General features: G+C 45.8%; 1 protein-coding gene across 1 annotated transcript in view; it reads right to left on the bottom strand.

The window, feature by feature from the left end:
* focad (focadhesin) overlaps window positions 1-9,445 on the bottom strand; it is a gene marked incomplete at its 5' end in the record, with an annotated part of 227,009 nt that extends 217,564 nt beyond the window's left edge. The window contains one exon of the mRNA XM_084312069.1: window positions 9,389-9,445. Coding sequence (XP_084168195.1) covers window positions 9,389-9,445 — 57 coding nt within the window. The remainder of the gene's footprint in view (window positions 1-9,388) is intronic.
* Window positions 9,446-16,497: the final 7,052 nt, after the last annotated feature.

The raw sequence follows: 16,497 nt of genomic DNA, 5'->3' as shown, positions 1-16,497 counted from the left end.
CCAACGGTACCAAGTTACCAGCCTACCTACCGGTCAAACCAGCCTGTGTCATCAATGGTGAGGAGCAGGCATGGCAGCACACCAGCGGCCGCACAGACCCGGTATGAGCTTACGCCAATGAGATCTGCATATCAAGTGCATCAATATACTACAGCTACGCCTGCACAGCCTAATTATCAACCTCAGACTGCAACAGCACTCTACCCTGCACGATGGTTACCCACTGCAGCTGCTCTCCAGCCAGTGGGCCAACATACAGCAGGTGCACCTCAGCAGTCTACCTATCAACTACCCTCCTGGACAGCGCCGCCTTCACCATTCACAACCGCTGTCGCAGCAGCGAGGGCATATCAGCCTCCACCAGTATTCCCTGCTCAGCAAGCGTATCAAGCGCTGCCGCACCAGCTGAGCCACCATCAACGATCATCATATCTGCCTCCACCAATCAACACTGCTCAGCAATTGCATCAAGCACTGCCGTACCAGCAGAGCCATCAACAACCAGCATGTCAGCCTCCACAAGCCATCCCTGCTCAGCATATGTATCAACCATTGCTGCACCAACTGAGCCACCATCCACAACCAGTGTATCAGCCTCAGCCTGCTGCATCGACTCAGCCAGCCTATCAGCTTGTGCATCCAACACCCGGTCCAGCACCCTATTATGTAGCAGTTCCACCGGTCCAGTATGTCCGTCAGGCCCAGTACACAGCACTACAGGATCCATACGCTCTCCAGCCTCCCAGGCAGCCAGTCCCTGTACCTAAACTGCCTAACCTGGTCCATGACAGCGAGAGAGAGTTCACGGACCTTAAGATGGCGCTGGACCACCTACTCGATGCCCACACTGAACTTTCTGAGCACTACAAGTACCGTGTACTTATGGAGCAGCTGGTTCTAGATGAGGCTAAGCTGATAGCCCAGTCCTGCAGGCATTATGCGCAACCCTACACCGCCGCCATGCAGGCCTTGCAGCGGCAATACGGACAGCCATATCAGCTTGCACAAAGCGAGATTGCCGCACTACTGAACGCTCCTGATCTCAAAGCAGGAGATACCAAAGCCTTCCAGAGCTTCGCCCTTAGCGTCGACTTGCTAGTGGGAATGCTCACATCACTGGAAGGACCTAACGGGATGGAAGTCCGGTCGACCGGCCATGTGGACCGGCTCCTGTGTAAACTCCCTACGCAAGTGAGAGATGGCTTTGTGGAGCACCTACAGGCTCGAGGTCGCCTCGACACGACCAGCCTAAACCCGTACGACCTTCGAGACCTCGCCGACTGGCTCAGGGTAAAGGCTGAAGCTCAAAGACTGTCAGAGAGAATGGCACAGCGCCATCGGATGGAAGGGACACAGTTCTCTAACAGAGACAAGCAAGTTCCCCCACCCAGACCTTGCAACCAGCCTCTCTGTTTATTATGGCTCCGCCAAGCCTAAACAAGACAGCCACCAGCCTGCTGAGACATCTCAATCAGAAGCCAAGAAGCAGAAGTTCAAGAGGATGTGTCTCTTCTGTAGGAGTGCCGAGCACTACCTATCGCAGTGTCCAGACATTGTCCAATGCTCGCCGGGAAAGGTTGAGAAGTGGATAGCAAATGGCAAACGTTGTCGTAATTGCGGTCGTACCAGCCATGAGCAAGATGCCTGCACCTTGAGGAAACCATGCAGTGAGTGCCAGGAGGTCCACCTCAGAGTTCTCCACGCCATCGCCAAGCCGGGTCCCCGTGCCTACCTCATCACACCAAAGGATGGTGCCTCGCTCTCCAACTCCAAACAAGGAGGGAAGGTGTACCTTAAGGTGGTACCAATCGTCATTACTAACGGGAGCAAGTCACTGCACACTTATGCGATCCTAGACGATGGAGCTGAACGCACGATAATACTGCCTGCTGCAGCTCGACACCTGGACCTTAAAGGCGAAGTGGAGTCCCTCGCATTGCGGACGATTCGCCAGGACGTGGCTCGCCTCACTGGCAAGTCTGTAGATTTCCATGTGGCCTCCCTGACTCATCCTTCTGAACAGCACCTGGTGAAGGGCGCCTTCACAGCAGGTCGATTAGCCCTGTCCGAGCAGTCTTACCCTGTGACTGCGCTTCAGGAACGCTATCGCCACCTGAGGGGGCTCCCATTGCAGGACTTCAGTCAAGTGCATCCACTACTGCTAATTGGTGCAGACTGCACCCATCTGATCACATCCCAAGAACCCATCAGATTCGGCCCCAAAGGTGGACCCGCAGCAGTCCACACAGCGCTCGGCTGGGCACTCCAAGGCCCAGATGGTCTTGCGTCACAGGCTACTTCATGCTACTTTACCTCTCTCAAGTCTGCACTGGACGACCTCTATCCGATACGCCACGCCTCTGCTCCGCGCAAAGGACGCGCCACCACTGAAAGCCACTGCCAAAGCAGTCATGCCAATGCCCCGTAACACAGAGCAAAGACTGGTAGGAGATTCAGCTAAGGCTCAAATCACTGGAGCAGAGATCAAAAAGCTCGATGGAGGATGTGTTGCCAAGCTGGGTGAAGAAGCGGTAAATGAGTCTGACGAGTCATGGTTCACCCATCACGGGGCGGCGGCCGACTCCTCCTTACCTCAACCTAACCTGCATGACACCGAAGTCTTCCTGCTGAAGACCAGCCAGGCGGACTGCTTCCCAGAGGGATTTAAGTGTCTCAGAGCTGGAAACCCAGTACTGCCCAGTAGTAAGCTCAGTACGCTCTCACCAGAGATGGATCATACAATGGGTCTTCTCCAAATTGGTGGACGCTCTTGTCACCTGGACACCTCCTGTTCTACTGACATCCACCCCATAGTTCTCGATCCTGGCCATGCAGTGACGAAACTCATCAAGGATGTAGATGCCCGCCTACTCCACCCAGGGCCCGATAGGGTCTTCGCAGAGATCAGGCACCAGTACTGGGTCCTGTGGGGAAGACGGGCCATCAAGCATCATCAGAGGACCTGCACAGGATGTAGGAAGTGGAGGTGGGAGCCGGTGGCTCCAATGGTGGCAGACTTACTTCCTGCCCGGTTGCGGCCCCTTAAGCCACCATTATGTGACACCAAACAGGTTGCTGATGGGGCGGCGGGATGCCTCCCTGCCACAAGTGTCCTACGCTCCCGACCCGACTGTGGCAAATGATGGCGACAATCAGAGACCTCGGTAGCCACTTAGGGAATTTGACTGTTTACATAATAGCTATGCTATTCTTGGGGCGGCTGTTGTAAATTCCCCATGATTTGTTATGCTGTGTATTGTCATTTCCAGTCAGGCACTTCTTTGATGGCCCAGGGGTCCTATTATTTATAGTCTGGCATCTCTCTGGACAGCCCAGGGGTCCTAATGGGTTTAAATACAGCGGCCATCTTGCCCCCATGTGTTCCATTGCTGTCTGCTTTCCCAGTAAGAGTGCGTTCATGAACTAAGTAAGTCACCAATAGCCTACAAATATAGTGCCTATGGTAATGATAGATACATGTCATATGTAGCCTGCCTTATGTGTTGAGATGCTGTGACATGCATGTGTGACTATGATTTGGTTTGCTACGTTGTGTTAATTCATGCTGCTAATTGAGCTATGCTAATGCCAATAATGCTATAGCATCTCTTCAGTTGTGTGTTCTGGATGCCATTGCATTCTGCCATTTACTTGTTATGTTGGTCCATGCGGCCGATGCTAATATGCTAGATAGCATCTTTTCAGTTGTGTGCATTATGTTTGGTCCATGCGGCCAATGCTAATATGCTAGATAGCATCTTTTCAGTTGTGTGCATTATGTTTGGTCCATGCGGCCAATGCTAATATGCTAGATAGCATCTTTTTCAGTTGTGTGCATTATGTTTGGTCCATGCAGCCAATGCTAATATGCTAGATAGCATCCTTTCAGTTGTGTGCATTATGTTTGGTCCATGCAGCCAATGCTAATATGCTAGATAGCATCCTTTCAGTTGTGTGCATTATGTTTGGTCCATGCGGCCGATGCTAACATGCTAGATAGCATCCTTTCAGTTGTGTGCATTATGTTTGGTCCATGCGGCCGATGCTAACATGCTAGATAGCATCCTTTCAGTTGTGCGCATTATGTTTGGTCCATGCAGCCAATGCTAATATGCTAGATAGCATATTTTGCTGTGTGTTCAGGTTATGATTAATAAGCATGTACCTCTGTTAATTATTGTGTGTTCTGCTTATCTGTTGCAGAACACCACTCACTCAATCTTTGATCGCTCCATCCAGCCCTACGACCTGGATGGAAGCATATCGCTCAACAACAGAATCCTTAATAAATACGAAAGGACTGTTCTCTGTGTCTGCGTCCGCTCTCTGACCGGGGTGTGCCCTTCTGGATGAAGTGGCTCCAGCAAACTTTGCAAACAAGCATTATATCTTCAATAGTACCATAGATATAATTCCCTAAGAGCCAGGTTGTATACTTGCTTCCTGCGTAACCAGAGATTGGACATTCAGTGTTGATTTGCCTACGAGTACTCATTTGCCTTACAAGTGCATTCAAATGATAAATGTAAGATAAATATTCTATGTACCTTTTGCTCCATTAAATATTTGATTATTACCTTTGACTGGAACCGATTTCATTGTGGAAAGTGTTCATCATATTTAGATATCGTGTACTGTATGGCCAGTAGTTAAAGTACATAAAGCGGTAGTGGTTTAATGATACCATACTTATCAATACAGTCAGGGAATTGTACCCCTCAGTTACAGTACCCATTCTGCAATCTGTTAAAGTTTTCAATCAATCAATCAATCAATGCCCTATGCGTGTGCTGATCAGGAAATGAGATTCGATTTTTCAGCTCGCTTCTCTAGCGTGCATAAGTACACATATACTATCGATAATCTAGCGTTTATTTGAAAACTATTCATAAATAGGCCTAAAAATTACATTTTTTGTGTATTCCAGAATATTCCAGTAAAGGCTGTTTATCACGGAATCTTTATATTTTCCTGAAACTTTAAAAAAAAAATAGCGATTTTCAAAATGCTATAAAGCGGAAATGAACCGATTAAAAAAACAATCCGTTTGGACAATGTTGACTGCAAACAAGTCATTGATAAGCGACGGGCAGATTAGACACATAGCCATAATTTAAGACATATATAATGCGTTCACAAATATGAGAGCGCCATCATTGAAGTGGGTGGCGGCATTCAAGGGGGTAAAAAGGAAAACACGGCCGGCACGGAAAGTGTTAAGGGGTGCCTTCCCGCTCTATTCTTGATCATTTTTACCTAGAAGTAAATAGTGTCTTGCTTTAAAACATAATTTGTGTCGTTCTAAATACATGGTGAATTAACGTGAATTAAGGTGGACAATGGCCAACATACGAGATCAAATGTAGCTCAACTTTGGACCAATATTATTTACCCGTTTTCTGGTAAGCTGGCATGATGACACAACATGGCATCTACAGATTCCTTTGCGATCTGACATTTTACAGTTACAGCCATTAGGACTGTTGTCTACCATCCTGGGCTTGTATGATGGGGCTGTGTGTACAGTATGTTACCTGTATGATGGGGCTGTGTGTACAGTATGTTACCTGTATGATGGGGCTGTGTGTACAGTATGTTACCTTGTATGGTGGGGCTGTGTGTACAGTATGTTACCTGGGCTTACAGTATGTTACCTGGGCTTGTATGATGGGGCTGTGTGTACAGTATGTTACCTTGTATGATGGGGCTGTGTGTACAGTATGTTACCTGGGCTTGTATGATGGGGCTGTGTGTACAGTATGTTACCTGGGCTTGTATGATGGGGCTGTGTGTACAGTATGTTACCTGGGCTTGTATGATGGGGCTGTGTGTACAGTATGTTACCTGGGCTTGTATGATGGGGCTGTGTGTACAGTATGTTACCTGTATGATGGGGCTGTGTGTACAGTATGTTACCTTGTATGGTGGGGCTGTGTGTACAGTATGTTACCTGGGCCTGTATGGTGGGGCTGTGTGTACAGTATGTTACATGGGCTGTGTGTACAGTATGTTACCTGGGCTTGTATGATGGGGCTGTGTGTACAGTATGTTACCTGTATGATGGGGCTGTGTGTACAGTATGTTACCTGTATGATGGGGCTGTGTGTACAGTATGTTACCTTGTATGGTGGGGCTGTGTGTACAGTATGTTACCTGGGCTTACAGTATGTTACCTGGGCTTGTATGATGGGGCTGTGTGTACAGTATGTTACCTTGTATGATGGGGCTGTGTGTACAGTATGTTACCTGGGCTTGTATGATGGGGCTGTGTGTACAGTATGTTACCTGGGCTTGTATGATGGGGCTGTGTGTACAGTATGTTACCTGGGCTTGTATGATGGGGCTGTGTGTACAGTATGTTACCTGGGCTTGTATGATGGGGCTGTGTGTACAGTATGTTACCTGTATGATGGGGCTGTGTGTACAGTATGTTACCTTGTATGGTGGGGCTGTGTGTACAGTATGTTACCTGGGCCTGTATGGTGGGGCTGTGTGTACAGTATGTTACATGGGCTGTGTGTACAGTATGTTACCTGGGCTTGTATGATGGGGCTGTGTGTACAGTATGTTACCTGGGCTTGTATGATGGGGCTGTGTGTGTGTACAGTATGTTACCTGGGCTTGTATGATGGGGCTGTGTGTACAGTATGTTACCTGGGCTTGTATGATGGGGCTGTGTGTACAGTATGTTACCTGGGCTTGTATGATGGGGCTGTGTGTACAGTATGTTACCTGTATGATGGGGCTGTGTGTACAGTATGTTACCTGGGCTTGTATGATGGGGCTGTGTGTACAGTATGTTACCTGTATGGTGGGGCTGTGTGTACAGTATGTTACCTGGGCTTGTATGATGGGGCTGTGTGTACAGTATGTTACCTGGGCTTGTATGATGGGGCTGTGTGTACAGTATGTTACCTGGGCTTGTATGATGGGGCTGTGTGTACAGTATGTTACCTGGGCTTGTATGATGGGGCTGTGTGTACAGTATGTTACCTGGGCTTGTATGATGGGGCTGTGTGTACAGTATGTTACCTGTATGGTGGGGCTGTGTGTACAGTATGTTACCTGGGCTGTGTGTACAGTATGTTACCTGGGCTTGTATGATGGGGCTGTGTGTACAGTATGTTACCTGGGCTTGTATGATGGGGCTGTGTGTACAGTATGTTACCTGGGCTTGTATGATGGGGCTGTGTGTACAGTATGTTACCTGTATGGTGGGGCTGTGTGTACAGTATGTTACCTGGGCTTGTATGGTGGGGCTGTGTGTACAGTATGTTACCTGGGCTTGTATGGTGGGGCTGTGTGTACAGTATGTTACCTGTATGGTGGGGCTGTGTGTACAGTATGTTACCTGGGCTTGTATGGTGGGGCTGTGTGTACAGTATGTTACCTGGGCTTGTATGATGGGGCTGTGTGTACAGTATGTTACCTGTATGATGGGGCTGTGTGTACAGTATGTTACCTGGGCTTGTATGATGGGGCTGTGTGTACAGTATGTTACCTGGGCTTGTATGATGGGGCTGTGTGTACAGTATGTTACCTGGGCTTGTATGATGGGGCTGTGTGTACAGTATGTTACCTGGGCTTGTATGATGGGGCTGTGTGTACAGTATGTTACCTGGGCTTGTATGGTGGGGCTGTGTGTACAGTATGTTACCTGGGCTTGTATGATGGGGCTGTGTGTACAGTATGTTACCTGGGCTTGTATGGTGGGGCTGTGTGTACAGTATGTTACCTGTATGGTGGGGCTGTGTGTACAGTATGTTACCTGTATGGTGGGGCTGTGTGTACAGTATGTTACCTGGGCTTGTATGATGGGGCTGTGTGTACAGTATGTTACCTGGGCTTGTATGATGGGGCTGTGTGTACAGTATGTTACCTGTATGGTGGGGCTGTGTGTACAGTATGTTACCTGGGCTTGTATGGTGGGGATGTGTGTACAGTATGTTACCTGGGCTTGTATGATGGGGCTGTGTGTACAGTATGTTACCTGGGCTTGTATGATGGGGCTGTGTGTACAGTATGTTACCTGTATGATGGGGCTGTGTGTACAGTATGTTACCTGTATGGTGGGGCTGTGTGTACAGTATGTTACCTGGGCTTGTATGATGGGGCTGTGTGTACAGTATGTTACCTGTATGATGGGGCTGTGTGTACAGTATGTTACCTGGGCTTGTATGATGGGGCTGTGTGTACAGTATGTTACCTGGGCTTGTATGATGGGGCTGTGTGTACAGTATGTTACCTGTATGATGGGGCTGTGTGTACAGTATGTTACCTTGTATGGTGGGGCTGTGTGTACAGTATGTTACCTGGGCTTGTATGGTGGGGCTGTGTGTACAGTATGTTACCTGGGCTTGTATGATGGGGGCTGTGTGTACAGTATGTTACCTGGGCTTGTATGATGGGGCTGTGTGTACAGTATGTTACCTGTATGATGGGGCTGTGTGTACAGTATGTTACCTGGGCTTGTATGGTGGGGCTGTGTGTACAGTATGTTACCTGGGCTTGTATGGTGGGGCTGTGTGTACAGTATGTTACCTGGGCTTGTATGATGGGGCTGTGTGTACAGTATGTTACCTGGGCTTGTATGGTGGGGCTGTGTGTACAGTATGTTACCTGGGCTTGTATGATGGGGCTGTGTGTACAGTATGTTACCTGTATGATGGGGCTGTGTGTACAGTATGTTACCTGGGCTTGTATGATGGGGCTGTGTGTACAGTATGTTACCTGTATGATGGGGCTGTGTGTACAGTATGTTACCTGGGCTTGTATGATGGGGCTGTGTGTACAGTATGTTACCTGGGCTTGTATGGTGGGGCTGTGTGTACAGTATGTTACCTGGGCTTGTATGGTGGGGCTGTGTGTACAGTATGTTACCTGGGCTTGTATGATGGGGCTGTGTGTACAGTATGTTACCTGGGCTTGTATGATGGGGCTGTGTGTACAGTATGTTACCTGTATGATGGGGCTGTGTGTACAGTATGTTACCTGTATGATGGGGCTGTGTGTACAGTATGTTACCTGGGCTTGTATGATGGGGCTGTGTGTACAGTATGTTACCTGTATGGTGGGGCTGTGTGTACAGTATGTTACCTGGGCTTGTATGATGGGGCTGTGTGTACAGTATGTTACCTGGGCTGTGTGTACAGTATGTTACCTGGGCTTGTATGATGGGGCTGTGTGTACAGTATGTTACCTGGGCTTGTATGATGGGGCTGTGTGTACAGTATGTTACCTGTATGATGGGGCTGTGTGTACAGTATGTTACCTGGGCTTGTATGACGGGGCTGTGTGTACAGTATGTTACCTGGGCTTGTATGATGGGGCTGTGTGTACAGTATGTTACCTGGGCTTGTATGGTGGGGCTGTGTGTACAGTATGTTACCTGGGCTTGTATGATGGGGCTGGGAAAGTCAAATTGTGCCTTCAAGCCCTCACTCATCTTCTGTGAAAAGAGATGAAAACAGAGTTCCGTTAGAAAACTGATTACAGAAATTGAAATTGACGTTATACTATAAAAACAAACTGGATAGTTCATGATAATAAATATTTAACTTCATTAGCTGAAATAGTCTAAAATGAAATCATTAAGTCTGCTATATAAGCCATTCTGCCTCTCTGTGTGTATAATATGCATATTACTGTCCCATCTCTTGGGTCTTTGGAAAGACTGAGGATGGCCAGATAATGGTATTTAAACATTAAAAAAAGAACACATAATAAATGTATATACATGATCATGCAATGTATATATAAAAAATTGAGAGGTTTGGACTTATACTAATATCTAATATCTACAATATCTATCAAGGAGAAGTGGGAAGTGGGAACGGGAAGCGACTTATACTATAACGACAGAAGAATGGAGAAAAATATGGAAACAACAATAGGAAACAACCAACTCCCAGACCCTGCGAGAATCTTAGTGGAAGAACAGTCAGGTTCTTCATCAAACCCTCACAAAGAAATATAGAGATGAAGGAGCAGACTGTTTGAGGGAACGTGGGAATAAAGACGCCAACCACCATCATATCTACTTATAAGTAGAAATACCATTACAATTAGGGATGCGCCGATCTGATATTGATATCAGATATCGGCCCCGATATGACTAAAATAGCTGGATTGGGTATCGAAAAAATATATATAATCGGATTTTTTTTATAATATAATAATAAATAAAATAATAAATAGAAATTCAGTACATTTATATCTATGTGTTAATTTGTTACATTTTGTTTCACCAAGTTAGGAAAGTAATGTTTTAAGTCAAGCCTGATGTTGCCTTGCACAAAAGAATGATCCCTGCAGTCTCTTCCACACAGTGAGGCACACAGTTTATTAATTAAACAATGGGTATCGGATCGGTACTCTGTATCGGCCAATACCCGCCGATAGGGCTGGGCGATATGACGATATTATATAAATATCGGGTACAGTTCATTAACGATACACTTTTTCAACGTATCGTGGATATCGTGATGTTTTGCCCAAGAGAATTGTGTCGCGTCAATCTGTCCACACGTTACTCGTTCATATCTCAGCCCGTGCTGAGATATGCCCATTCCGCGATCTGTTAAAGTTTTCAATCAGACAGATGTATGGAAAGGCTTTTATGATAACATTCGTTGTAGTAAAATCATTATGCCTCATTTAGTCATCCTGTGGAGCACTGGTCTCCTACTCGACGACCGCGGGGAGCTAACGTTAGTAGCTTTGTTGACGTTCAGCACACAGGACATTCAGGAAGTCAAAAACTAGTAGCGCTTGCCGATTGGTGCTAAGAACAGCAGGGCAGGTGCAAGCGCTGTGACGTAATTGGCAGACTCGACTGTCAATCAAAATTATTATGTTTCCGTCAGAATGAATGAATGAAAACTGTATTAAAAGGTTGCAGAATGGGTACAATACAGTACAGGAGGATGAAGACCAGAAAAAGACTTTCGACTTTTTTACATAAGGGTCCTCCATTTTCAATTCATCAAAACATTTAGAGACATACATATATACAGTAGTTTCATAAAAATGCTAAAATGCTATTGATTGATTTAAAACTTTATTAACATATTGCAGAATGGGTACAGTACAGCTCAATACATACAATTGTTAAGGGGATGCAGACCAGAGAAAGACTTTAGTCTTGTTTACATCAGGGTCCCCCATTTTCAATTCATCATATTTCATATCTAAATCATATAATATCTCATTGCTAAATATATGCAATATATAATCTAATAATAATATAAAAATGCTAAATGCATGGGTATTTTATTTTGTCTTTAATGTTAGCTTGCAAAATCAAATACTGTCTTGGTAAGCCTCAATGAATCGTTTGGGGTAAAAAAGAAAAACATCGTGATGTGTATCGTGTATCGCCGAAAGGTCAGAAAATATCGTGATATCATATTTAGGCCATATCGCCCAGCCCTACCCGCCGATACCCAAAGCCCAGGTATCGGTATCGGGACTGAAAAGGTCGGATCGGTGCATCCCTAGTAGAAATACCATTACCATTCTAAGTCATTTATTTGGGAGGGAAATAGATTTCGATATAAGGGATAATGATGACAAGTACATGTTTAACATTATTAAGGGTGGCGACCAAAAAGGCTCTCGCGAGGAAGTGGATGAGTCAGGTGGTGCTGGCAGAGGGTGAATGGATGGGTGTCGTTACCCATGAGATCATCCATGTGATGGAGAGACAGAGAGAGGTTTGAGGAGAGAGGCGGGGGAGTCGGTGGGAGTCGATGACGATGCCACACACGGACAGACGTCGTGCGACTTTGTGTAGCTTGAATAGAGAAGAATGGTGAAATGCCCCTTTTAGTGTTTTGTTATTATTATTTATTTAGTTTTATTTTTCACAAGTTGTTTTTGTTTATATGTTTGTTGTGCACAAAGAAAACTGATAAATGACAAATGGGGGAAACGGAGTAAAATATTATTACTTAAACTGGGGTTCAAGGAAGAAAGGGGCCAGAGTTACCAGGGGCTTCATATACTAGTATACTTAGACGATATCACATATCAGCAAACAGTCGAGTGAGTCTATGAAACAAAAGCTGAGTTATGCAAAAAACTGGAGCCACCTGTTGCTTGTATGCACTAGACTCTAGAGCATACAAGCAACAGGTGGCTCCAGTTTTTTGTGACTAGAGGACGAGGAACCTTGGGAAGAAAAGCGTGGCTTGGATTGGAGGGTTGCAGCGGGAGAAAGCCGAGCCCCCCCCGTCCCTGTCCCCGTCCCGTCCCGTCATCTAGACCTCTGGACAGGTGGCACTGGCCAGCAGCCGCTACATCATTTTACATGAATTTAATCAATTATTCAAGTCGCCACCAGTAGGCCGTCGACAAACCCGACAACCCGTCCTCCTCGCAGGCTGCTCAAGAGCACAGTGGCCCAGCTCAGGTGTTCTCATTAGGATGACAATAAGTCCGCGAGTCTGACGACCAGCTGTCTCTCTCCGTGGTGGTAAAGTACATAGCTAAGCTGGCCCATTGAGTATTATGCAGACATCTCTACGAGTAGGCTACTCTGTATAAACACAGGGAACATGAGACAATACGCCCCCCCCCCCCCCCCCCCCAGTCCCAGCCCATACACACACAAACACCCCCCCACCCCGCTGCTGCTTTCTAACCGATAAGCCGGCACTGTCCACCACCCCTGTCCCACTCACTCACTCTCTCTCCCTCCCTCTCTCTCTCTCTCTCCTAACTGTCACACTCAACATTGGCTCTCTCTCTCTCTCTCACCTGTCACAGAACTGCACGACCACAAAAACAGGTAAGGCACAGCAGTGCTAAGATTTTAATTCGTAGTCCCACTAAATTAGCCGAGACACAATTTGTAGTCAAAGCCGACACTGGTGGCAGTTATTTTGAGTGATGGTTGATTCAGTGATGTTGGCTGGAAAAAGGTGATTATTATGCAATGGCTCCGACGTGTCAGGCAAATGGCACGAGTGTGATAGGCTAGCTATACGTGTATAAGTGAGACTATTCAACCCTACTGTACTTCAAGCTTTGTGAGAAGTCTGCTACTAAAGGCATTTAATAGAGTGACAAGCTTCTGCTGTTGAATTGTGGATGGCGAACAATTCATCCCATTATGAGCTGATGGAAATAGTCATTCAAAAGAAACAGAAATCAACTCTATTGTATTTTTAGGAACTATGTCCATCTCTACGAGCAAGTGAAGCACACAGCCTAACGTTATAGCTCATTGATCTCCGTTTGAAAGATTGCCAGTGGTCAGCTAAACTAAACCCTTCTGTGGCGATGATGATACACGGCGCTATTCGAGCGGCTTCTGGGACGACTTTACCTTGCAGTCAAAAACAATGTGGGCTGCCCCATACTGCTAGCTCTGCATTAGTGATAGAAGAGCGGACAATGCAGGGAACATTGTTGACCCAACTGTGCTTTAGAAATGACGGGCCAGTGGCTTACTGCATGTCCCTCCACACACACACACACCCGGCACACTGAATAGGCCAGACAGACGTGGTGCCTAATAGAGTAGTAGTGGTTTGTTCATTTCAAATTGTTTATCACTTTTAATAGTACGTATTACCTAGGTTACTTTTAACTTGGCTTAAAAGAAAGCATGATGTTGTACATAGTCTTTATTATTATTATTATTATTATTATTATTATTATCATTATATTTTTATTTATTTATCCATTTATAATATTACCATATTATATTTAGCATTTGCGCATAATTAATTAATGTGGCTCGTAGTGTCATGTTTGGCTGGCCCTGATGCTGGCTAGTTAAGAGGCGTTTCCAACTGGATGAATGAATGAATGAATGAATGAATGAATGAATGAATGAATGAATGAATGAATACTTTATTACCAGATTGCAGAATGGGTACAGAATACAGTACGGCTCAATACACACAATAATTGTTAAGGGATTGCAGACCAGAGAAACTTTCGTCTTGTTGTTTACATCAGGGTCCCCCATTTTCAATTCATAGTGGAACTCTCCGAACGCCGTCCAAATTAAAACAGGACAAATACAACCGGAATTGGAAATAAAGCCAACGTCCTAACGTTAGTGATGATAGTGTAACAGCCTTATTATACTAGTTAGTTATACTTATGGTGACTGACAACACTGGCAGCTCAGTTAGCCCCAGTTAGTGGGTTAAGTGATCATTATATGATATTCTGTACCCGAAAAAAACTAAAACAAAAGGCTGGCTGCCACAAAACAGTCACATCTAGAGACCTCAAAACCTACTCTAGCGAGGCCTTCAACCTTGAACTGGAGAGTCTGGACTGGTCAGATGAACTCAATGGTACACTGGTTGACGAAACATGGCTTGGTTTCAAAACCAAATTCTCAGCAATACTAAACGACATGGCCCCCCTAAGAACCACCAGGGTAAAAAATCGCGCTGAGCCGTGGATGCACTCCGAAATACTGGCCGCTATGAAAACCAGAGACAAAAAATGCTCTGAGTTTCGTAAAAGTCAGTCAAAGCTTACTAAAAGCACGAGCAGTGAACTCCAAGCCCACGTGACTGAACTCAAACTAGAAAGAAACAGACTAAGAAACGACGTAAACTCCATGATCAAAACTGCAAAAAAGAATTTCATCAATGACAAAACTGAGGAAAACAAAAACAAACCACGTGAACTTTGGAAATTACTCAATAATCAACTAGGATGCAGTAAAAAACTTAAAACCAGATTCTCAAACATAAACATAAAAACTGACAACACGCTCATCACAGACAAGCTGGATGTAGCCAATTACTTAAACATTTTCTTCACAAACATAGCCACAACACTGGTAAACAAACTACCCTCCCACTCAGGGCTTTATGGGGTAGAACACATAGTAGCTTACTACAAAAACCTAGGGGTCCGCAAGGACGACTTCAAGCTGGAAATGGTAACAACAGATGAGGTACTCAATAAACTGAGCGCCCTCCAACCTAACAAGGCCACTGGCCATGACAACATCCCCTCCAAATTCCTCAGAGACTCAGCAGCCGCCATCACACCAATCATCACACACATAATAAACCTCTCCATAAAACAGGGACACGTCCCCAAGGACTTCAAAATTGCGAGGGTGACCCCTCTGCACAAAAAGGGCAGCAAATTAGACCCAGGCAACTACCGCCCTGTTTCTATTCTCACCTCCATCTCGAAAGTCATGGAAAAAATAGTCTACGAACAGGTCGAAAAGTACCTAGCGGAAAAAAATCTAATCTACGAATTCCAATCTGGCTTCAGAACATCCCACTCCACTGACACATGCCTTCTCTATTTGAATGACCACATCAAACAAGAGGTGGACGCAGGCAAATACTGCGGCATGGTCATGCTGGACCTACAAAAGGCCTTTGACACGGTCAATCACTCCATTCTGATTGACAAGCTAAAAGCAATTGGTTTTGATAGTCTATCAGTGAGCTGGATGCAATCCTACCTTGAGGGGAGGGAACAGATGGTGGAGGTAAACGGTACCCTATCCCCCCCCCTCACAGTGAGCTGTGGTGTTCCACAAGGAAGCATACTAGGACCGCTACTGTTCCTAATTTATGCAAATGACATGTCGTCAGCTTGTGACTGCAACTTGTTCCTGTTTGCGGACGACTCAGCCCTGCTGGTCTCTGACAAGAACAAGTTACAGGTTGAAAAAACCCTCAGCTCGGAACTAGGCAGAATCTGTATATGGCTCGCTGATAACAAACTATCATTACACATGGGCAAAACAGAGTCCATTCTCTTCGGTTCAAATAACAAACTCAGCAAGACCGACGGCTTCTCAGTTACAGTGGGTGACAATATTGTCACAAGGAAAGATGAAATTACCTACCTGGGTTCCATCCTAGAGGCTAATCTCTCCTGTGACAAAATGGCATCCAATGTAATAAAAAAAGTCAACCAACGAACTCGATTCTTGTACCGGATCTCCTCTCTGGTAAACAAGAACACCCTGAAGACTCTGGCAGGAGCACTCATTCAGGGGTACTACGACTATGCTTGCACCTCATGGTACCAAAGCACCTCAAAGGCGCTAAAAACAAAATTACAAACATCTCAAAACAAACTGGTCAGACTACTGCTTGACCTTACTCCTAGAACCCACCTCACCCCTGCCCACTTCGACAACCTAGGATGGCTTAGAGTAGACGACAGAGTACAACAACTTGCAATGGGCCTGGTCTACAAGATACACTACACGACCAAGGTACCCATGTACATGTCAAAATACTTCCCAAAGGTCAGTGAATACCACGATCACAACACCAGAGGGAGCTCCACAAATCATGTTAAACCCAGATTCGGCTCAAATAAGGGACTAAACACGTTTCGCAATTATGCCACATCAATGTGGAACGCCCTACCCAAAGCTGTAAAGGAATGTGGATCACTACCCACTTTCAAAACCTCTCTCAAGGGACACCTACGGGAGACTGCAATTCAACACTGGCCCCTGTAAATATCCTAACCCAACCCCCTCCA

This window comes from Notolepis coatsorum (genome assembly GCF_963971535.1).
Source record: "Notolepis coatsorum genome assembly, chromosome: 4".
Classification (NCBI taxonomy): domain Eukaryota; kingdom Metazoa; phylum Chordata; class Actinopteri; order Aulopiformes; family Paralepididae; genus Notolepis; species Notolepis coatsorum.
Note: the sequence above shows the minus strand (reverse complement) of the source record. Positions and strands in the feature narration are given on the sequence as shown.